This window comes from Larus michahellis, chromosome 4 (genome assembly GCF_964199755.1).
Source record: "Larus michahellis chromosome 4, bLarMic1.1, whole genome shotgun sequence".
Taxonomy (NCBI): domain Eukaryota; kingdom Metazoa; phylum Chordata; class Aves; order Charadriiformes; family Laridae; genus Larus; species Larus michahellis.
The window spans coordinates 21473423-21495231 of NC_133899.1; the positions used below are offsets into that span (position 1 = coordinate 21473423).

General features: G+C 58.5%; 1 protein-coding gene across 2 annotated transcripts in view; it reads right to left on the bottom strand.

Annotated features, from left to right (window-relative positions):
* The window catches only part of VAC14 (VAC14 component of PIKFYVE complex), a 70641-nt gene that overhangs the window by 5013 nt on the left and 43819 nt on the right, over nt 1-21809 (bottom strand). For both annotated transcript variants that reach the window (XM_074583387.1, XM_074583388.1), the window contains 3 exons: nt 18965-19097; nt 1351-1525; nt 491-609 (listed from right to left, as the gene is read on the bottom strand). In XM_074583387.1, coding sequence (XP_074439488.1) covers nt 491-609; nt 1351-1525; nt 18965-19097 — 427 coding nt within the window. The remainder of the gene's footprint in view (nt 1-490; nt 610-1350; nt 1526-18964; nt 19098-21809) is intronic.

The window sequence follows — 21809 nt, forward strand, 5'->3', positions numbered from 1 at the left end:
GCACAAAGGCGATGCTGAGCACTCCCGTCCCCCGGGAGAAATGCCGGCTTGCGCCGGGAAGGGAACCCGAGCACGTTATTAAGCTTCTTCGTACGGAAAGCTACGCAGGGAGGCTCGGGGTTTGCCAGCACGTGAAAAGAATCATTGTGCTCACGGGGAACTGCACCGCGCCGGGCGCTGCCTGCTCCTCCTCGGGCCAGGAGGCCACAGCCTTCATCTTCCTGGGAGGAAGAGGATGCTGAGGAGCCTCCCCTCCCGGGCAAGGGAAGGGAAGGGCAGGGCTCAGCCAGCACACACTTACCTCTTTTTACACCACAAAAAATAAGGATGACCCGAAGGGAAGGGAGCTGGCTGCTCCTGCCCACCCATCGCGGGGACGCCGCCCCGGTAATGATGGGCTTGGGCTGGCCCGCAGCGTGACCTTGGTGGCCACAGAGGGACCAAGGGGCCAGCCCAAGCACCGGCCTTGCGGAAAACCCCCAAAGGATACAATTTCTGGATGAGGTCGTAGGCGTGCTTGTAGTTCTGGGTAAGGAAGCAGAGGGACACGGTTGTCACGGGGTTGTGACACCAGGACCGGTACAGGCAGCAGAAGAGGTTACGGCTTTCCTGGTAAAAAGAGGGAGCCGTCGGAGTCAGGTCACCAGCGGGAGCAAAGACATGGCACCGAGAGCCCCGGGTTCCTGACACTGACCTGCCAGACTGGCAAGTGCCACCGAGACACGAAGGGACGTTTCTGGACCCACCAAGTCCACCTGGCACTGGCATGAGGCCACCAGCCTCAGAGATGGGAGACCAGGCGGGTTTTGGGGTGGCAGAGTGACAGGGTGGCCCTCAGGGGTGCTGTGTCCACTGCAGGACGAGGGGCTGGAGGACGGTGGCTGCCCCACCCAAGGGGACACCTCTGCATCGCTGGCCTTCAGCATGAGGAGGAGGAGGAGGAGAAGTCTTCCTCCCTCTCCCTGCCTTGCTTGGATGTGGCTGGTGCTGGTGGCAGCTGCTCGGCAAACCCCGCGGGCGTGTTCCCGTCGGGGACAGCTGAGGGACCCGGGGACTCTGCTCCCGCCATCACCTGTCCCCTGGCCCGTGTTGGGGCGGAGGGAGGGAGCTGGCAGCTGCTCCAGGGCTCGGGGAGCTCATTCCCATCCCGGGAGCAGGGGAAAGCAAGAGCTGGGCATGTCCTCCAAGCCCCCTTCAACTCCTGAGGAACAAAGGGGCTGCCTGAGCTCCAGCCCTAGGACCTGCCAGATGGGGACTGAGCAGCAAGACATGTCTCCAGGTGGCTCCCAGGTGCCCGCCACCCCCATGACGCCCCCCACCAGCAGCTGAGCCTGCTCCCTCTGCCCATACCGGGGTCTTCAGGTCCTTCAGTTGGTTCCTCAGCTGGAAGAGCTCGGAGGACGTCAGCAGGATGGTGTTGAGGGTGTGGACCATGGTAGAGGCGAACTTGAGGTCCTCCTCCCGAAGCAGTATGTCCGCCATGGAGTGGAAGATGTTTTCTGCGTTCAGAAGTAGACAAAGCTGCCTGCGTATCACAGAGGAGACAAACCCCGGGGGGGAGGAAGAAAGGTTAATGAGACCCTGACCTGAGCCCTTCCTGCAGGGAGGACCAGGGATGGGAGATACGGGTGCACCGCAGGCTGGGCGAGCATGGTGGCACCAGAAGGGAGATGTTGTGGGGCGATGCCAGGCTCCGCATTCGGAGGGTGCAGCCATTCACACCAAGGCAAGGCCAAAAACAAAATAGCTGGGCTCAGACACATCCCCAGACGTGCTGCTCTGGGACCTCACCTCCACCCACCACCGTGGCTTGTGGCCACCTCCAGCCTCCCAGTGACCTCCCTGGAGAGTCTTCAGCATCGCTTTCCACCCTGCCGACTGCAGGGTGCCTGCAGCAGTGCGCTTACAGATGGCACGCGATGGCCCAGTCAGACCAGTATCCCCCCCGACACCAGGGAACTGGTGGGGAGCGAGCTTGGCCAACAGGACATACCGCTCCCTCCCGGCACTGTGGGACCTGGGAGCGCCGGAGCCAGAGGCTGCCTTTCCCTCTGCAGCCCCCTTTCTCCCAGTAACCTGCCCTGTTGCTCTTTGAACTCCTCCATGCTCTGGCTCCCAGGAGATCCGGTGCCGAGGGGCTCCGGAGCTCCAGCCGATGGAGCTGGAAGATGTCTCTGCTCCACCGGACACCCCACCGGCATCGCTCTCCCCAAAACACGGCATAGCCGGCGCCACGGTTCACGCTCGGCGGGTCACGGCAGGAATGTCCTGCTTAACAAACCATGGGGCGTTCTCAAGGTTTTTCAACATCTTAGACCAGAAAACATAAACCAGATTTTTTTTTTTCTTTCCTTTTTCTTCCGCCTTTGTTTGGATTTGGGGATTTCCTGTTTTTCTCCAGGCTTCTGCCTTCTCGGGCGGTTTGTCTGAGGACACCTGAAATGCCGCCCAGGGCTGGCTCAGCTCGCCGGCGCCCGCATCGGGGAGACCTGGGGGAGCCCACCCAGCGCCCCAGCATCCCCAGTTTCTCCTGAAATTGGGATGCTCCCATGGTCTTCATATCTGCCCCACAGGCTGACGGGAAACCTCAGCGCTGGGGGAGATGCTGGCATCCCGCAGAGCTCCTCTGCTTTCCCACAACTCCTACCAAGCACTGTTCCCCACTAGATAATCTCAGCTGGCAACAAAATCCCCCCCTGGAGGCATCTCAGAAGGGTTTAGGAGGCAAAACAAGGAGCACCCGCTCCACCAGCTGGGTGGGAGGCATTTACTAGCTGTGGGAGGTGGGAGGCACACCTGAATTTCCCCTCCCGAGGTCATGTTTTCACCTCCTGGGGTGAGGAAGAGGAAGGAGGCGAGTCCTCTGGTCCTTCCCCTGTCCTCAAGGGGAAGGACCAGGAGAAGACTATATGGCTACAGGAAGACACCAAAGCCCATACCCCTAAAGCCTGGTGGTTTAGGGAGGCAAGAGGTGGATGGGGCATGAAGAAATGGATTTTCCCTCCCAACCTGTGGAGGAAGAAACCCCCCCATCTTCCTCCCAATTCTGCCAAGCAACCCATCCCCTCCTCGCCCAGTCCCGGCTCCTCTCCATCCGCAGCTCCCGCATCCCGCGTGGCCGCCGGCTGGACAATGAGATGCTCTGTGCGGGCTTTTACGTAACCCAACCCGGCGATTGCCTTGGACCCCGTTAAAATGGAACGGGGCCGTGATAAATAAGCTCATTTATCCCAATTATTCTTACGTAACCGGCTGCATTCATGGGGATGAAAATGCTTCCCCGATTTCTCACCGCTTGGACGCAGGGCTGGCGGGAGAGCGATGGGAAAGGGAAGCATGGAGGGAGGGAAGGGGAAGGCGGAGGCTTTCAGTCCAGGCTGCCGGAGCCAAAAGCGAATCAATAGCTCAGCATCACAGGCAGGATCCGCTCATCGCCAGCTGCGGCAAAGCCAGCCCAGCCCGGGCAACTCTGAGCCCAGCCTGGGAACGAGCTGGCTCCATCCGACCCTTTCGCAGTAAGAGGGGATAACTGGATGCCCCATCCTTGCTGAGCTTCCTCTGGCACCTGTGACGGGTGCTCACACCGCGAAGCGGGATGATTTATTGTGCCCAAAGGGATGTTTCCCCCACGGACAAACACCGGGATAGTTGTACCCCCAGTTGCCCGACTGTGCCGGTACGGCCAGGGACCGGCTCTTGGGCTCGGAGCCGGTGTTTTACACCTTCCAGCCAGAAAAGGCTACAAAAAAAAGAGCTCAAACAAACTCAGCCAAACCAAAACCAGCGCCGGTGAGCATCGAGGGCAATTCAGCCACCTCCGGAGCTGCCCTCATCCGCCCACGGCAAGGATGGCATCGGGTCCCCACGCCGCTGCTCCTCCGTGGAAAAGGAGGGCTCTGGTCTCTGGCTTTCCATAAATAGGAGCTCTGACATTTGGCTGGCGAACGCTGTGGCTCCCAGCGAGCTGAACGCGAGCCGCTTTCTAATTTCAGGCCTGGTTTTGATTAGCGGGGAAGGGTTGGGTTTGTTGCCCCCCCCGCCTTTCCCCGTCCTTTTGGTGGCACTGGGAAACTGGAAACCGCCGGGGTGTTAAAGGAGCAGCCATGCAGAGCCCGTGTCCCCCGCTCCGAGGCTGCGCCACCCCTGGGCACACCGTCCCACCAGGGTGCCCACCCCCTCCAGCTGCCCCCGGGTGGGGGCTCTCCGGGAACCATCAGCAGAACGAGTTTGCCAGTGCTCAGCAGCTTGTCCCCCATGAATCCGCAGACCCCCAAACTCCCCCTCTGAAGCCCAAAAGCGATCCCCAAAAGGAAGGGACAACTGGCCGGCCATGCAGCTGCTGGCCTCTGTGACAGCAGCCAGCAGCTGAGCCCGACCGGTGGGACGGGACGGGACGGGAGGGGACCCCCGGAGCCGATCCCCCGGGAGGCTTCGATGGCACGAGGGGAACGCGAGGCTGGTGGGGAGGAGGCAGGGGCCGGGGCCGTAGAGGGGACAGGTGGCTTCCAAGTGAGCAGGCAGCAGCCGAGATGTTGGAGGGGCGGCTGCAGAAGGGGACGGGGCAGGGGGGACAGTGAGCGGGAGCTGTACCCCAGATACGTACACCCCAGACATGCACACCCCATAAATATATACACATAGACACCCCTAAATACATACACCTCTATCAGCTATATACACCCCAGACCTATACACCGCGCTAAATATAATTCTAAATATGATTCTAAATATATATATACATATACACCCATAAAGACATATATCTATCAGATATATACACCCCCGAAATATACACCTCATAAATATATCTATATCTAATCTATATCTAATCTCTCTATATCTAATATATCTATATCTATACACCTCGTCTGCAAGACTTAAAAATCCCAGTTGGGGATGGGGCTGGCTGCATCCCACCCATCCATCCCCCTGCCCATGCTTTGATGCGACGATGGAAAGTGCCGGCTAATCCTGCCCCCCCGCCCCGAAGCAGCGTCCCAGCGAGATGCCTCCCCCTGCAGCCCCATGGGTGACACCTGTGTCCCCTTGGCCTGTCCGCTTGCCCCCCAGGGAACCGGCGAGTCCCCGAGGAGCTCCCGGCGGGGGGAGCGGAGGGGAAGCCGGAGCGTCCCCGGGGAGGCAGGAGCGGCGGAGCATCACGGCATCGCCCAGCCGTTAGGCAGCCGTTGGCGCAGGCACATGGCGGCGATAATGAAGTGCGGTATTTAGGCCATTAAAATTTTAACTCCTTAAATTAAAAGGGTTATTCAAGCCTTTCCAATGGAGCCAAGGAACGCGGCTGCGGGCAGACGGGAGGCGGCGCCTGCCTGCAGCGTGGCGATGGGGGAAAACCTCCCGTCGCCCATCGCCTCGCATGGGGACGAGCCGCAGTGGGGGTCCCGAGGGACCCAGCGGGTCACCTCCAGCCCCTGCCGTGGGGACAGGACCCTGCCCTCCCTATAGCCTTGAGGACCCCTCCGTAAGATGATGCTGGCCAAGGGAAGAGCCACGGAGGCCACCACCAGCCTTGCATCGGCGGTGCCACCCTGGGGTCCCCCGCTGCGTCCCTGAGCTGCACCCCATGAAGCACCAGAGCCCCCCCCCTCCCCGATCCAGCGGCCACCGAGTTGCCAGGGCAGTGATGGTCAATCACAATGAATTCCCATCACGCTAACGATCGGCGGGGCGGGATGGGGTGGCCTGGTACTGGGACGAGCCGCAAGCCCTGGGGCAGGGAGCCCGGGGGACGTCGGAGCGATGGGGCGGCTTCGGAGCCACATCTCCAATTAAGGGCAAGCCCCGGCGTCCCGCTTTGACAGCAGGATGCCTGGAAACCCGGCTAATCTAAACATCATCCTTGCAGGGAGCTGTCGGAGCTCCCAGCCCCCTCTTTTAACCGCTTCGGCCCCGTCTCCTGCCCCGAGCCACCACCGGGTGGGGAGCGATGAAGGGTCGGGGCGGCCCGACGCTTGCTCCGAGAGGGTGAAAGTCTGGTTTTCCATAAAATAAAAATAAAAAATAATAATAAAAAAGGAGATGATGAAATCCAGCCCTGCTGCAGACGGAGGCACCGTCCCCTCCGCCGGGACCTGCAGGGAAACCCCGGGAGGGGAAACGCTGCTGGCCCCCTCCCATCGCCCCGCCACGCCGAGCACCGTCCCGTTGCGTTCAATTAAGCAGGTGCTTCTTCATTAAGCGCCAGTGATTGGCTTTATTAGCTCTGGGCAGAGCCGGAGCCCCAGCAGGAAGAGGATCGGTCTTTGTCCCACTTCCAGCATCTGGGACAGAGCCGGGGAAGGAGCCGGCCGAGGCTCGGGGGGGAAGCGATGCTCCGAGGGGCTCTGCCCTGCTTTTCGGCTGCTGGATCCGGATGCTAGGAAGAGGGCAGAGCCCCTCCAGCCTTCCTCCCCACCCTCCTCTTCCTCCACTCCCTTCCCCAAAGCTTTCTGCCACCCTTCCTCCCTGCTCCGGGCTCCCTGGGGGGACCTGCAGCCCCCGCCATGCCCGTCCCCCTGAAATCTTCCTGCCGGGAAAAGCAGCATCCCCAGCCCGGTCCAGCAGCTGGGATCCTTTAGGAATCTGCAGAGGAAGCAGCCTCACAGATAAAATTAGGACGGAGGGGAGAGGGAGGAGAGAGCGGGGAAGGCAGGAGGATGCCGTTCTCCCGGCCTTCCCCACCACAGCTGCAAAGAAAATCCCAGTCCTCCATTTTTCTCCCCGCCTTTGCCGAATCCAGGCTCCGGAGCTGCTCCTCCGGGCAAGGGAAACCATGGCAACCCCGGCAGCTCCCGCTTTCAAAAATTCATAGCGTTTTCACGTATGGGATTGGGAAGCGTTTGGGAAGTTTAGGAGTAGCGGGGCTCCTTCTGCAAGGAGGCAGAGGGACCCTCTGTCCCCCCCTCCATCTCTCCCAGCCGCCCATTCCCATCTCTGCCGGCACATTTCCCTAACGAGCTCGGGTCCTCGTCAAGAGACAGAGAGGACCCAGTGGGGTCTGCCTCCTGGGGATGGGCTTGTAGACGGAGCGAGATACATGGCGAAGCATCAACATCTGCTGGATGTGGGAAGCCATAAAGTACAACCTTGACAAGGAGAGCCCAGGAGAGCACAGACAAGTCCTTGGGAAGACCTGCTCTGGAGCCGGGAGCCACCATGGCTCACCTCAGGTGAGGGAAGAGCCCGCTCGAGCCAGGAAGACGATGTGAGCAAAAGCAGGACTTCTGTCTCTTCCTTCATGCAGCTTCTGGACTCTTCTTGGTGTCCTGACGCTCAGGCCCTGCTCTTTGAGAGGTCAGGTCAGCCAGGAGCGGGAGCATGGGATCAAAGGGAGCCCATCCGTGGGGAGGGTGAGGGCGTTTGGGAGAGACCCAGTTTAACGTGCAAAAAAGCCTGAACTTCTCTTTTCAACCTCGCCAGCCCCGGTTTCTCATGAGGAACTCGGCGAAAGCCGTGGACCAGAGATGTGCGTATCGCAGGAGGAGATGTGTGGATCCTGGGAGGAGATGTTCCGGATCTCGGGAAGCCGGAGACAAGCCCTGTGATGCCTTTGCTTGAAAAGGTGCAGAGTGTTTCACTGCAAACAAGAAAACCCTCCCACGGAGCGTCTGCTCGGCAGAAGCCGTCAGCGTGACAACTGCCGAAGGAGCCGCGGTGCCAGCTCGGCGCTGGGCTGGGGCTGTCTCAGCCATACGCTGCTCCCCAGGGACCCCCCGAGCAACCAAAGGAGATCCCCGAGAGGAGAACGGCGCTGCCTTAAGGGCTCATCTCCGCTCCCTTCTGCAAACCAGGGCCCCTTTCCGTAGGGGGGAGCAGGGGAAAGCCAGCAGCTCCCCGGCCCCAGCGCCAACAGGCTTTGGGAGACAGCAGTCAGGGCCAAAAGCCAGCCTGGGGACACCGTGGGCCACCCCTGCATGGGGACTTCTCCAGAGGTTCTTCTCACTGGATGGAAAATTTAGGGCCGCCGAGTTGAAACCCAGGGGTCTCTACACAAGCCTGGTGAGCTCCCAGAAACCAAACCTCTTACTTGCACCCTGGACTGTAACAGCCAGGAGACACCCACAGGATGGGAAATGATGAAGAATCCCAGAGTGTGATTGCACAATCCCGATTTCCCAGGGAAAGCAGCCCAAATATCCAGCCGCCCTGAAGACCCTCTGTCTTTGGAGCCACTTGCTGCCCCAGGGACGGCTTGGTGAGGCCGTGCTGGGCACAGACATTGTGCCGGTGGTTCAAGAACTGCCACGGCACGGGCAGAGTCATGCTCAAACCTTCTTCCCTCCAGCTGGTGAAGCAGCATCTCAGTCCTGCAGAGCCTGAGCCCTTGGCTTCTGCTCCTTGCGATGTTCCCTTTGGACACTGGGAGCACCGGGAGGTCCCTTGTCCCGGCTGGCAGGGTGGTTTCCCCACTGCCCACCCTACCAAAGCTGTGAGTCACCTCCTGGGCATGTCCACCTTGACTCGTGATGAACCCAGCCTTGTTCCCACCCTGAACATTTCCTGCCTGGAAAACAGTGTCCTTCCAAAAGGTCGTCTTCAGTTTATAAAGCTGATATCTGACACCTCCAGGCACTTAAACGATCAGACAAACACCCACAAACACCCACAGCTCCGTACTGAACGGGAGCGGGATGCAGGACTGTACCAAGGACACGGAAGAGTTTCTTCAGAAGTTTCTTCTAACTTCTTCAGTTTCTTCCTCTGATCATCTTCAGCGCAGAAGATGATCAACTGCTAACATCCTCTGGGATGGGCAGAAGCTAAGCGATAACTAAATTTGGAAGCTTAATGGTCCACTCAGCCCAAGGCATTGCCCAACTCTTACATGTAGCACAGATGAATGTGACACCTCCTCCAAGGGGATGCCCACGTCCAGCACCAGCCTCCAGCTGCCCAAGTCAGTGTGTCCCAGCCGTTTCCTTGAGGAAACTTTACGGTGACCCACGAATAAAGCTATCCTGCCCGCAAACAGGCAGTCACTGAGGACTTGAGAGGGAACTTCTTTGCTCCGAGGGTGGCAGAGCCCTGGCACAGGCTGCCCAGAGAGGTGGTGGAGTCTCCATCTCTGGAGACATTCCAACCCCGCCTGGATGCGTTCCTGTGTCACCTGCTGTGGGTGACCCTGCTCTGGCAGGGGGTTGGACTGGATGATCTCCAGAGGTCCCTTCCAACCCCTGACAGTCTGTGATTCTGTGATCTGCAAAGCTTACAAGATGTAGGAACACCTGAGCATCTACAGGAGGCTCACCTGGAAAACAGGCAGCTTTTCTCCTCTGAATCCTCCAGGAAAGGAAAAAAAATACAACCCACGAGGCATTCCTTCTCCAACTTTTAAACTTGCCAATGACTCGAGGACAAAGCGGATGGCAAATCCAAGTCTCCCCCTGGGCTCTTGGGGCTCCAAGCCCCGGGCAGGAGGCAGAGGGAGCAGTGTCACAGCATGTGCCGGGGCTCCAGCCCACCTCCCCAGGCCAGGGGAAGGACTGGCGTTCCACCGAGCCCTCCAGAGCCTGACCCCAGAGGGGATTTTACACCCGGCAGCGACGTTTTCAAGCAAGCATCCCCTATTCTGAAGGGGAGGAAGGGTAGGGGATGGGGGCGGCGGGCAGGGCCGGAGGGGAAGATGCGTAAAGCAGCAGCAGATCCTTCCTTTGAGACGTATGCTTCCCTTTCAGGCTGACAGCTGTGGCCTAATTTTCATGAAAACTGACAAGCGCCTTATTTCTCCCCCTATAATTTCTCCTCACTGCAAATAAAATAGGTTAAGGGAGCGGGCGCAAAGCCGTGGCAACAGGAGCCGGGAGAGGCTGATCCGGTTCGGGGCGTGCCCAGCTTGCAGAGGGATGGGAACTGTAGTCCCCCCCCCATCACTTTGCTTTAAGATGAAGAAATAAAAGCGCTTTCACTCCTAAAAGCGCGGCCGAGGAGCAGGTTGCTCTCCTGGAGGAGGATGAGCCTTTGCGTCCCCCCTTGTAGGGACAAGTCGTATTTCTGCCCTGTAGGGAAGGCAAATTTGAGGGAAGATGGTCCCGCTGGGCATCCCTAAGACCTCTGAAAGCAGAGGGACCGGCTAGGGGGTGGAGTACAGCAGGAATACACCGCGTCTTTGAGGGTGAAGCTTTCCGGAGGGAAAGAAAAATGGGATTGGAAGGGGGTGGCCACGTCCCATGGGTGGCAGCAGGCAGGGACCCATCGGCTCGGGGACAAGCGTGCTCCTGGGTCGGAGGTGGAGCTGCCTCGTCCCCTCTGCCAACATCTCGACTACTTGGACCCACTGCTGACTTCTCCCTCGTTTTGCTTAAGCAAACCGGCTGTAATTTTTACTTGACTGGCTCAAATCTGTGTGCGGACACACTCAACGCAGTGCTAACCCTCGTGTGGCTTCGGGGAGAAGGGACAGAAGGAGACAGAGGAGCGGGGACACCCAGGCACACCCTCGAGCTCAGGGAAGGAGGTCCCTGATGAGGAAGGATGTTATTTCGGCTTTAAGCCGGGTTTGCCTCCCCGCCTGCTGGCTCTTGCTGCCTTTTGGATCCTGACACCCACCCTGCCTTCGGAGCTGGGATCCCTGGAGGGATCACAAGGGGGGGATGCAGCCCGAGGAGCCTCAATCCTCCGGACCCTCCAAGACCCATGGATGTGGGAGAGGAGAGCGGCTGGATGCTCCCTGCAGTGCCAGCACCCTGAGAGCACCCAATGCTAGAAGGGGACCTGCGCCAGGGGCAGCTGAGCACCGAAGGGAAGGAGACGAAGATGTCCCATCCCGGGACATCCCATCCCAGAATGTCACAATCCCAGGAGCAGAACGCCCGGACGGACCTGCTGATGGGAGCTATGGAGCCTGCGGCTGGGGTGAGCACTTCCCGGGGCAGCATCCAGCCTCGAGCATCCACCTCGGATCATAGAATCATGGAACTGGCCAGGTTGGAAGGGACCTTTCAGATCATCGAGTCCAACCATCAACCCAACTCTGACAAAAACCGTCACTAAACCATATCGCTAAGTACCACGTCTGCCCGGCTTTCAAATCCCTCCAGGGATGGTGACTCCACCACTTCCCTGGGCAGCCTGTTCCAAGGCTTAATGACCCTTTCAGTGTAAAAATTTTTCCTACTATCCAACCTGCGGAAACCTGCGGCCAAGCGTGTGACTCCGGGAAGTGCCTGAGCATCCCCACTTGTCCGCCCACCGCCCGTGCCTGCCTGCCGTGTGTGGGCGGCGCGTGAGGAGGGAGGGCTGGGCGCCTGTCGCCAGCGGAGAACCACGGGCTGTGAGATGCTCGAAAGCAGCCAGGAATGGAAAAAAAACAAAACAACCAAACATAAAAATCCCTTGATGAGAGCAGCAGGAGGCAAAACGCTCAGCCCTGCCTTGAGGTTTTTAAGCGAGCGTGCCCTGCGCCTTGGGGATAATCCCGGGCAAGATCCCCTGGAAGAGACGGGAGGGGAAAAAAAATGCCATTATTCAGCCTTTCCCAGAGTCCCTTGTCCTGGCTGCTCACTCCGCGGAGATGAATAAACCGCGATGGCACATTTGTAGAGCAAGAGAAGGAAACACCACCAGAACCTCCCCATACCTGGTCGATGGGATCAGACAGGTTAATTTAGCAGCTAACGCCCAAACCCACCCCCCCTCGCCTGCACCGGCCGCTGCCCCCACCGCCATGAGGGTCCTCACCCCATCGGCCAAGCAAGGAAAATTTGGGAGACACCTTGGAAGCTGCTCGTGCTGAAGCCCTGCTCCGGGGAACACGATGGTCAGCGAGCAGGGGAGCTGCGGCCTCCGCTCCCCGCTTCCCCAGCCCGCTCCTGCTGGGATCCCAGGGAAAGTGCTGAGAGAGAGCAAATATCCCCCCCGGGGACCTGCCCTTTGAAGGAACTTGGCCATTTTGGGAGGATTTTCCTCCCCTACGCACACTTCCCTTTTCTCTCCTCCACCCTCTCGCTGACCCAAATTAGTCCCAGCCCACTCGCGCGCTGCCGCTCACACGTGCTTCCCATTTTTCTACAGGAAAACCCATCAAATCCTCACAGGCAGCTCCGAGTACGGCTGGTCCCAGAGCAGCTTCGGCGGGTAGGACAGCAAGCTCGTCCCCAAAGCCTGGTGCCCGTTCTGCTCCTCCAGCTCCCACGGCGCAGGATGGCATCTCCCATCCTTCCCTGGAGGCTCCAGCCCCAGGATGGGGGGACCATTATCCCCAGCAGGGATAATCCTTCGGGAGAGCAACCAGGCTCCTCCATCGTGAAGGTGACGCCACTGATGACTCCCAGCGCGGTGCAATCCCAGATCCAACCTCTAGCCTGGGGGAAATGGGGTTTTTCCCCTCCAGCTCCTGCTCCGTGGCGGGTATGGGAGAGCTCAGCCCGATGCCCCATAGCCTGGGTGAATTAAAACCTCGTTAAGCACATGCTCCCTTCGGCTTGCGGAGCCCATTGCACAATGTGAAATAGGCAATTCAAGAGCTGGGGGTTTTTGGAGGTGCAATGGGGGCTGCCGTCTCCTATCCCAAATCCCCATCAAAGCCCAAGAGGAGCCTGGCTGGGGCAGCGAGAGATGCGTAAAAGCAGAGCCTGGATGTCCCCATGCCACTAAAACACCACTCCGGATCTCCTGCCACTTGGTTTTCCATGGCTGGGTGGAGGCAGAGCCAAGGAGAGGAGATTTTGGGGAGCGGGCAGGCGCAGAGGAGCAAGCTGGAGAGGAGCAAACAAGAACGCCCCCCAGACCTCGGGGCAGAGCTGGGGACGCTCCCCTTCCCCTGCCTCGCATCACTGGGGGGGCTCGGGCGGGAGGGAGCCCCGCTTTCTGCTTTGAGTGGAAAAAAAAAAAAAATTTAAAATAAGAAGCTTTCTCTAGTCCTTCCTTTCTGCGAGGCAGGAGCTCGGGGGGGGCACGGAGAGCGCACAGTTCATTAAAGCAGAAGGGCAGGCGGCCAGCGAGCATCCTGGCAGGCAGAGCAGTGTATTTTCGCAGGCTCGCTGCCTCCCGACACAGAAGCTTCCCTTGTAGCGCTCACAGCTGTTTGGATTTTACCCGAATTCATATCACAGTTTATCAAAGGGGCTGCGTTTTTTTTTTTTTTCCCCCCTTCTTTTTTTTTTTTTCTTTTTTTTGCACTTTGCTGAGTACAAGCCGAACGGTTCCCGCAAAAAAACAAACGCGGGTTTTGTTCTGCAATGCAGCGGCGCGGAGGGTGGGAGGGAGGAAGAGGAGACACGCGCGCGCGTGTATGTGTGTCTCCCCCCAGCCCCAGTTGCTGGTGGAGCAGAGGGATTTTCGGAGCACGGGTTTGGTGCTGGGAGCTGGAGGGGCCACGGAGGCATCAGCGCACCCGAAGGAAGGAGGAGCAGGAGAGGATCCCGCATCCCAGCCCTGGGGACCACCAGCTCGTCGGGAGATGTTTGGCCAAGCAAACCGTGTGTCCAGGGGAGCTCAAGGGCATCCACGGATGGGGAAAGAGGAGGATTTTAGTTCGCCCCAGCTCTTGAGCATCCCTCAGGGAAGAGTGGGATGCAGGCTGGGAGGTGGGACAGCGAGGCGGACGTTAAGATTGGGTCGAGGGGGGGGCCAGGATGGGGCAAGAGGACAGCACAGCACTGCAGGATGGCGGCATCCTGGGGCTTCAGCATCCCCCCACCGCCAAAGCCAACACCCACCAGCTCCGTACAGGATTCCCAGCGTATCAATCACTACCCGAGCCTGCGGCTAAATGCCACCATCCCACTCCCTCCCCACTGGGATGCCAGCCCTTCCCTTCCCATCCCCCCAGACAGAGAACACGGCCCTGGGAACGCCAGGCAGACCCAGCAAAAGAGCGATTTAACATGCTCCTCACTGCCTGCCTGCCAAGAGCATCGGATGTCTGCGCTTCACGGGACATGCCGCCCCTTCGCTCCCCCCGGCTCCGATTCCCCATCCCGGTTAGCGTGTTCAAACCCACTTGGTTTTTTTTCTCCCCCTACTTTTTGGGAAGAAAAGGGTGTCGTACGGTCAGCCCCAGCTTCCCTAGAAGGCAGAAAAGTCCCCTCCTGCCCAAAAAGAGGGGACCGGCCACGCCAGCCCCACACCAAGGGCACCACCTTAAAGCCCTACGTGCACCCAATGTGACGTGCCGGTGTTTGTCCCCAGCTCTCTGCTGGCCTCATCCCAGCAGGACTTTGAGACCTGAAGGAAAAGGCAGGATTTCCAGACAAGTGAACTTTTCCCATCTGCAGGAGCCATAAAGCCAGGGCCCCATCATGAGGCCTGGGATTTTCCAACTCTCCAGCCATAAATTGGCTGAATAACCTTAACTGCTCCAGCCAAGCTGTGGCTGCCCCATCCCTGGAGGGGTTCAAGGCCAGGCTGGACGGGGCTTGGAGCAACCTGGGCTGGTGGGAGGTGTCCCTGCCCAGGGCAGGGGGTGGAACTAGATGATCTTTAAGGTCCCTTCAGACCCAAACCATTCCGTGATTCTGTGTCTTCCAGAGGGAGAACCAGCCCACCCTCCTGGCCGCCCCCACAGGGGTTCAAGCATCCCCCAAAAAGCCAAGGACCATCCCTGGTTGAACAGACAAGCCCCGCCACGTGCATCGCATGGGAGGTGGCTGAAAAATCCCCCAAGGGCCCCTTCCACGCAGCTTAACCTCAGAAAAGGCCCTGTGAGAAGGCGCTAGGCAGCGGGGAGTTTTATTTAACGGCTCCACGAAACAAGCTGAGACAAACCCCGATTGCAGGTCCCTGCCTGGGGAGCAAAGTGCTGACTCAGGTGTCCGCTCGTGCCCCAGGGTGCCGCTGCCCATCCCAAAAATGGCCTCTCTGGGCTTGAAAGTTAAGCCCTTCACTTCAAAGCATCCACACACAATGCGCATGGGGATGCCTCCAGCCACTCCAGCGCATCCCGTAGTCCATAGGTTTCATTTGCCATCCCGGCAAGGTGCATCGGCCATGAATGCCTGAGCTGCTCCATCTCGGAGAGCAGCAAAAAGCCAGCTGCTTTGGTGCCAGGCTCGGTTTCGTGAGCTGAACTGGCTCCCCGAGCTCAGACTGACCCCGGGGAAAGGGCAGGGGCTGCACAACCGACCGGCCCTGGGGAGGGACAAGAGGGGAGAAGGTGGCTTCTTCCAAGGGCAAGCTTCTAGGGCAGCCAGCCCTATCCTCAAACCCTGCTCTGAGCAGCAACCCTGATGTCCACAGGGTAGGGCTTAGCCTCTCACTTAATCCCCTCCCATCCCATAGCGCCGGTACCAACAAGCAGGCGTTAAATCCAGCCTGGAAACCTCGGTGCTGGCTGAAAAGGCTCGGTGCCGCTCCGCTGGCTGCCTCCTGAGGGACCGAGCAGCTTTCCCTCCGCCGGGTCCCTGCCCGGAGGACGGTGGTGCCGCTCCAAGGAGCCATGTGATGCTTTGGAAGCTCCTCCGCATTTTTCTGCTGCTCCAAGCCATCGTCGGGAGGCCAGCAGCTGAATGTGAATATTTGTTTCTTGCTTAAGGGCTCCGTCGAGTCCAGGAGGGCCACGTGCCAGCTAGGGCAGATAGCTCCCAATTAGCGAGAAGGCTGGAAGGTCTCGGGTCTGCTCATGAAGGTGAGAGGTAACGCTGAGCGACGGCGGATGCTCCTGCCTCCAACAAGCCTTTGGGAGCCACCTCTGAGCACGCCTGCCTCAAAAAGAGAAGGCAGAGCTTTGAATCCTGAGTTTTGAAGGCCAAGTAACTTTACTGGCTTCCTGCCTAAAAAAGAAAAGCCACAAGTGACAGAGACCGACCCCCAAAGGAAACCCCTGTCTGCTGCGATGCAGGAAAAGGGATGCCAAGCCAAAAGGAAATCCTTGGAAGAGACCACGGGAGCAGGTTTTTCACCTTGCCGGTTCCTCAAGGGGAGAGGGGTGGAAAGCCTGAGACTCCGGGTGATTGGAACCGATGGAGTCCCCTCAGCACATCCCTTCACAAAGAGGATCCCTCGCTCAGGCGTTCAGGAGGCATCTAAGCAGCTTTGAAGAGGCCTGAAGAGCCCTTTCCTTGATGCTGTCCGTCCCTTCTCCTCCTGCTGGGGCTCAGCCTCCCTCTGTGAGGTCCCCTTGGGTGGTGGCACGGATGAGGCACCGCACCATGGTTTGATCTGGTGATGCCGTGCTGGATCCCACTGGAGAAGGCGGCAGACTAAGAAGGGCATCTCTTGGATCCACCAGCAGCCCTGGCAGACAGACCATGTGCCAGCGCTGGGTTATCCCCCAGCCCGCCGGTCCCAGGCAAGGCAGAAGAAACGATCTGGATTCTTCCTTATGAACGACAGGAGCTTTTGGAGCTTAGCGTGTTATTTTGAAGGCAGTTTATGTTTCCATATATTATAGCTACATTATAGCTTCACCCTGTCTTCTCTGGCAAATCATCCCAAAATACCCAGCTTGGGACCGCGGTCACCGATGGCGAGACCACCCATCACAGCCCCCACCTCCGCCCAGGAGGGCTGTAGGTGCTTCTCCCACCCATTTCCCCACGGCGGGCAGGCACCGGAGCAGCTCTGTGCACCTTGGGGACCACACAGAGCAAGGGACAGTCCCACCTCCATGGGCTCCTGCACAGATCGCTGCTCCAACCGCATTCCCATCCTCAAGCACACCACGTGCCGTAATCTCTGCCTCCGGGACCCCGAGGACATGCCAGGAGAGAGACTAAAGTCCTTTCCGAGTCAGCAACCAGACGCGAACAAGCTTGAGCTGGGTTAGAAATAAACAACCTTTAACCGTAGACCCTCCGCTTGACCTCACAGACCTTCCAACTTGCCCACTGGCCGCGTGACGGGGAAAATCGCTGTGCTGGGCTTTAATGAAAACCCTGTCGCCCTCTTCCCCTTCCTCTGAGCACTCACCCTCCGGCTGCAAATCACTGCCTAAACTTAACAGGTTGATTTTCCTCCCTGCTTCCCCATTCCCAGGCCGGCTGGCAGAAGAAAGGGTGGTCCCGGAACCAGGGGGGGAAGATGATGGGAGCCAGCGGTGGAGGAGGACCGTGCTTTAACACCCCCCCGTCCCGGTCTCTCAAGCATCCCCTTGGTGCTCTCCACCCCGGCATCTCGCAAATCAAACCCGAGGTTGGCTTCTCACCCCGCCGCGCGCAACAGCTGAGCTGGCTTGTGGACAAGGGAGGGATGGAACGTGGGAATGCACATACGGCTTCAATTTGGAAAAGTGGCTAAAAATAGCACCACCAGGCTCCCACGTTCACCGGGGCTCTCCGGCAAGAGAACAGGCTTTTCCAAAGAGTCCTGTAAAAGTATTTCCCCCCCACTCTGCTCCCATCCTGCTTTTTCAGGAGGCAACAGAGCTGTAGCTAACACCAGCACTTCCACCACCATCAGTAGGTTTCAGAGTTAATCACAGCACCCCAGGGCATGGCTCACCCCTCCCAGAACCACCGCTTTGGCTCCAGACCTGCACCTACCCCACGCGAGCCACAACGTGACTTGACAAAGGACAAAGTCATATATATATATATATTTTTTTTTTTTTTTTTCGCTTTACAGGATTTTTTGGGGCATGAGTCACTGTAAAAAGCCTCGGCCTGCTGAGCTGCCGGGAGCCGGTCACACCGCACTGCCGGCTGGCTGGCTGCTGGGAAAACCGGCCAAGGCTCATCCTGCCAGAGCCGGAGGGGAAGATTTGAGGTGGTTGTGATCCAGAAGAGCTTTTAAATGGGACCCTGCCCTGGCTCATTACTGCTCTAATTGCCCTGCTCCCTTAACGAGGAATAGGGCTGCTTCCCCTGCCCAAGGGCTGCTCAAACTGGGGGCCGTGCAGACCAGGGAGGAGAGAGGGGATGCTACGAGTGGGATATTGTCTCTGCCCTATTCTTAGATCCCCATAGGATTAATCCCAACACAGAATCATAGAATCGTCAAGGTTGGAAGGGACCTTTCAGATCATCGAGTCCAACCATCAACCCGACACTGCCAAACCCACCACTACCCCATGTCCCTCAGCACCACGTCTGCCCGGCTTTTAAATAGCTTTCCAGACTCAGAAAAACATACGCTCAGCTAGATTTTTTTTTTTTTTTTGTGGGGGAAACGTAATGTATTACATCAAAATTCAATGTAAGTGGGGGGAAACCTCTGAAATCCTTGCCCTGCAGCCCAAACGGTGGCTGCAACCCTGCCCTTGCCCGCGTTTCATCTCTTCGTTGCAACCCGCCGCCCGTCACCTCCGTGTTCATCGCTCACGGGAGGAAGCTGGCGGCGCACCCCTCCACCTTCGGAGAGGCGGCTCTCCTCTCCCACGCGAGCAGGGTTTGGGTTTCTCGCTCCCCGCACCTTCATTTGGATGCCACCTCCCTGAAAGCAAGGGAGGAAAATCCTGCCCCCTCCTCCCCCCAGCCTCCTCACTGATTTCCCCACCTCACCTCCACCGTTAAGCCCATTATTTCCCAGCGAGATGAGGAACTGGTGTCCCCTGCCCCAGATTTCATTGCGTTAAGGATGATGCCCTGCCAGCTGCCACGACACTTGGCTTTCCAGCCTCCACGACACTTGGCTTTCCAAGCCTCCGCCTCCGCTCCTTAAGAAGCCGGAGCAAATCCTACCAACTCCGAGCATGGAAACACGCAGTTTTGGGGGGGCAGGTTTTCTCCGGCCGAGCATTTCGCCCAGCCGGGTGGAGAGATTCACTCGATTTGGCACTCCGAGCCCAAGCCTGTCTTCACGCACCGGCTGGGCTAGTTGTTTCTTAACAAAATGGGCTCTGACAACGCAATTTAATAAGGAGCTACTTTGCCTCCGGGAACGGGAGCGAGAAATATGGTGCCTCGACATGTGAAAGGCAAGTCCCGTTTGCTCTGAAACCGTCTGCTGGCGAGCGAGGGAGGCCGGAAAAATGGCTTTGGCTCCCAGGGAGCTCGGCGCTTGGGCTGCTCGACCCCGTCCATCCCCGTCCCACCCTGCCCAGGGGAGGGGACGGTGCTCGGGGGTTTCGGGCAGGCTGCTGGGGTGCTCTGACCTGATGATGAAGGCTCCTCTGGTCTCCAGGAGTTTCCGTTCGCTGCTGAAACGCTTGAGCAGGTTGATCATGAACTTGTAGAAGTAGGAGTTCATGGTGGGGGTGGAGGGCGAGCACTCCAAGCCCTTCATACCTGGGGAGGCAGGGGAAGGGGAGAGCAAATTAGAGCAGCCGGGGCCCTCCTGGCAAAGTGGTCTCAGTCAGAGAGCAGCCACCCAAAACACGGCCGTAGCACCGAGCAGAGGCGGGCTGGGGCATGAAAAAAAGATTTCCAAGCTTCGTGTCACCGACATCGGTTCGGTCCAAGCAGAGCCAGCCCCGCCACAGCTCACTCCAGCCCAGGGAGAAGCGTCTTGTGGTGGTCCCAGCCCCTGAAGCAGCACGCGGGGGTGAAACGGGCTTTTTGGGAGATATCCCAGAGCCGTCAGCTTCACAGCTGATAGAAGGGGCGCCCACAGCCCCGGATTGATAGGCAACCCCGTCTCCTCGGATATGGCACGTACGCTCATCCCAAAAACCAAATTGCTGGTGAACTGAAGAGCCTTTAAATCCAGCCCTGTGTGCCGCAGACGCCCTGAGCCCAGCGCGCACGTAGCAGCAGACGCACACCTTCAGCCCTGGGTCACGGCACGGCCACCAGTTTACGCTCGGTGACATCATTTTCTCTGAGCAGGGGCCACTTGGTACCTCGGTGTCGCATACAACGTGCCCCGGGGCTAGCATACAGTACTGGTCAAACCCCAGCAGAGCCCCAGGCTTAGAGATTGTACCAAAAAAATGGTTTTTTTTTTCCTTCTCTGTTTGCAAACACCCCTTTATACCAGAAGCAGGTGAAGGGGGGACTGGCACGAAGGAGCCGCGGTCCCTCCAGCCTGGAGCATCCCTGCTCGCGGTTTCTGCCCAGAAGGCAAACAAGGCTTCGTTTCGAGGCAGCGCCCATCACCCATCACATTTATAAGTCTCAAAGGCAGAAAAATAAAGGTAATGAGAGGGGCTGGACTCTCCGAGCAAGGAGGGTGTGGGAAGCGCCCCGCCGGAGGGAAGGCGAGGGTGTGAAAGTGGAGAGAGGAGGGATGGCGAGCTCCGGAGAGCTTAGGCGTGCTCCGAGCCACATCCAGCCTGCGAGGCTCATTCCTGTTTGGAGGATTTCTATCAGTACGGCGAAGGGATGCTCTGCGCCCTCTGGTCACCCGGAGTGGACAAAAACGCCCAGCATCCCCCTCCGCACCTCTCAGGGCCATAAATTCACTTTTGAGGGGCTCCTACTGCTCATTTAACAGCAAACGGTGCTCCAGGTGGCGAGGTACATGGGATGCTGCCGCAGGCATCTCTCCCCACCACGGCACCCACTTGGCAAGACGTCCTAACCGGGTCTGACACTAATTACACCCAGGGAAGGGCGGCAAAAGGGGCATCTCCCAGCTGAGGGTACGTGGAGAGCATTCGGAAAAAAACACCCCTTCAAACCTACGAGGGCGGGGAGCAGGTAAGGACTGCATTTCCCCCAGGGAGACTGCAGGGGAGACGCTTTATTTAGCGGGACGGCGCCCAAAGCAAATGTTTGGAGAGAGGGTTTTTAAAGGCGACTTTGCAACAAGGGGAGCTCCCTCCTTCAATTCCTCCTATGGCCAGACCACGTCTAACCTGGGGAAGGAGGGAAGCCGGCACACACCAGTGCCCCAAGGTTATCCCCCCATCCCAGAACAGCCAGTACTTCCATCAGATTGCTGAAGAAAACCCAAAGAGTTTGATTTATGTATGTTGTCTGCTTCTAGCGAGACTCAGCAGAGCATGGAGCAGCCAATTAAAGATGTAATCAAGCCGCCAAAGCCCACGGAAGCTGACGGAAAAGCCACTGGGCCGTTTTCCACCCTGCCTGGCCCGGTGATACGCCGAGACACAGCCCCGGGCTCAGCCAGGGTTTGGATTTAGCAGCCAAGAGAACACAGGCAGCCAAAGAAAAAAGGAAAATTAAATACGAGGGTCATCTGGACCAGAACCTGGTCGCCGGGGCCATGTGTTCACCCTGCCTCGGTGCATCCGAAACCCCAAACCGGGCTTTGAAGCAGCCGTCCCCCAGCAGCACAAGTGTTCGCCGGCGCATCGTGTTTCCCCTCAGCTGCGTGGAAGATGATCCGGGCAAAATGAATGAATAAAGAAAGAAAGAAAGAAAGAGAGAGGATCTAGCGGTGCTGATGAGCTCCAAAAACAAAGGTGCGTTTGTTTGAGGGCAGGGAGTAGCCGGCGTGAAAATACAGCCGTGTCCCCACGTGTCGTCACCCCAGCTGCTCGGCACCCCTCAAAAGCGGGCGGTGAAGGGAGACGGTCCGGAGGAGACGACACGGAGCTGCTCTGCCCAGGGCTCAGCCTCGCGTCTCCATGGGCAGAGCCCCCAAAGCAAGCACTGGGTTTCCTTCTGGTGCCGAGGGTGGGGAGGGGAGGCGAAGAGCAGATGGAAACCGTCTTCCAAAGCTGCAAAAGCGGTATTTTTTTTTTTTTTTTTGCCCCTTTTGTCGGCAGCGCCTAAGCATCCAAAGCAAGAGCTAGCAGCAGGTAGGGCATCGCATCTTCACCCCCACCAGCCAGTAACGCCCCAGCGTCGTAGCTTGCCCAGGGGAAGGTCTGATCTTGGGAGTTTCTCCCTTCTCAAGACCCCCAAAAAAAGTGTCCCTGACCCCCACGGCGTCAAGGACGGCATTGCTGCTGGGGGTGATCCCTCTGCAAGCTCCTGCCCAGTGCTCCCTCCACACAGCAAAGCCAGCTTCGGACCTTACCACCTCCTCGCAAGCCTTCCAGTGACAGCCAAAACCATTACACATCCCAAAACACCTCCCAAGGCAAAAAC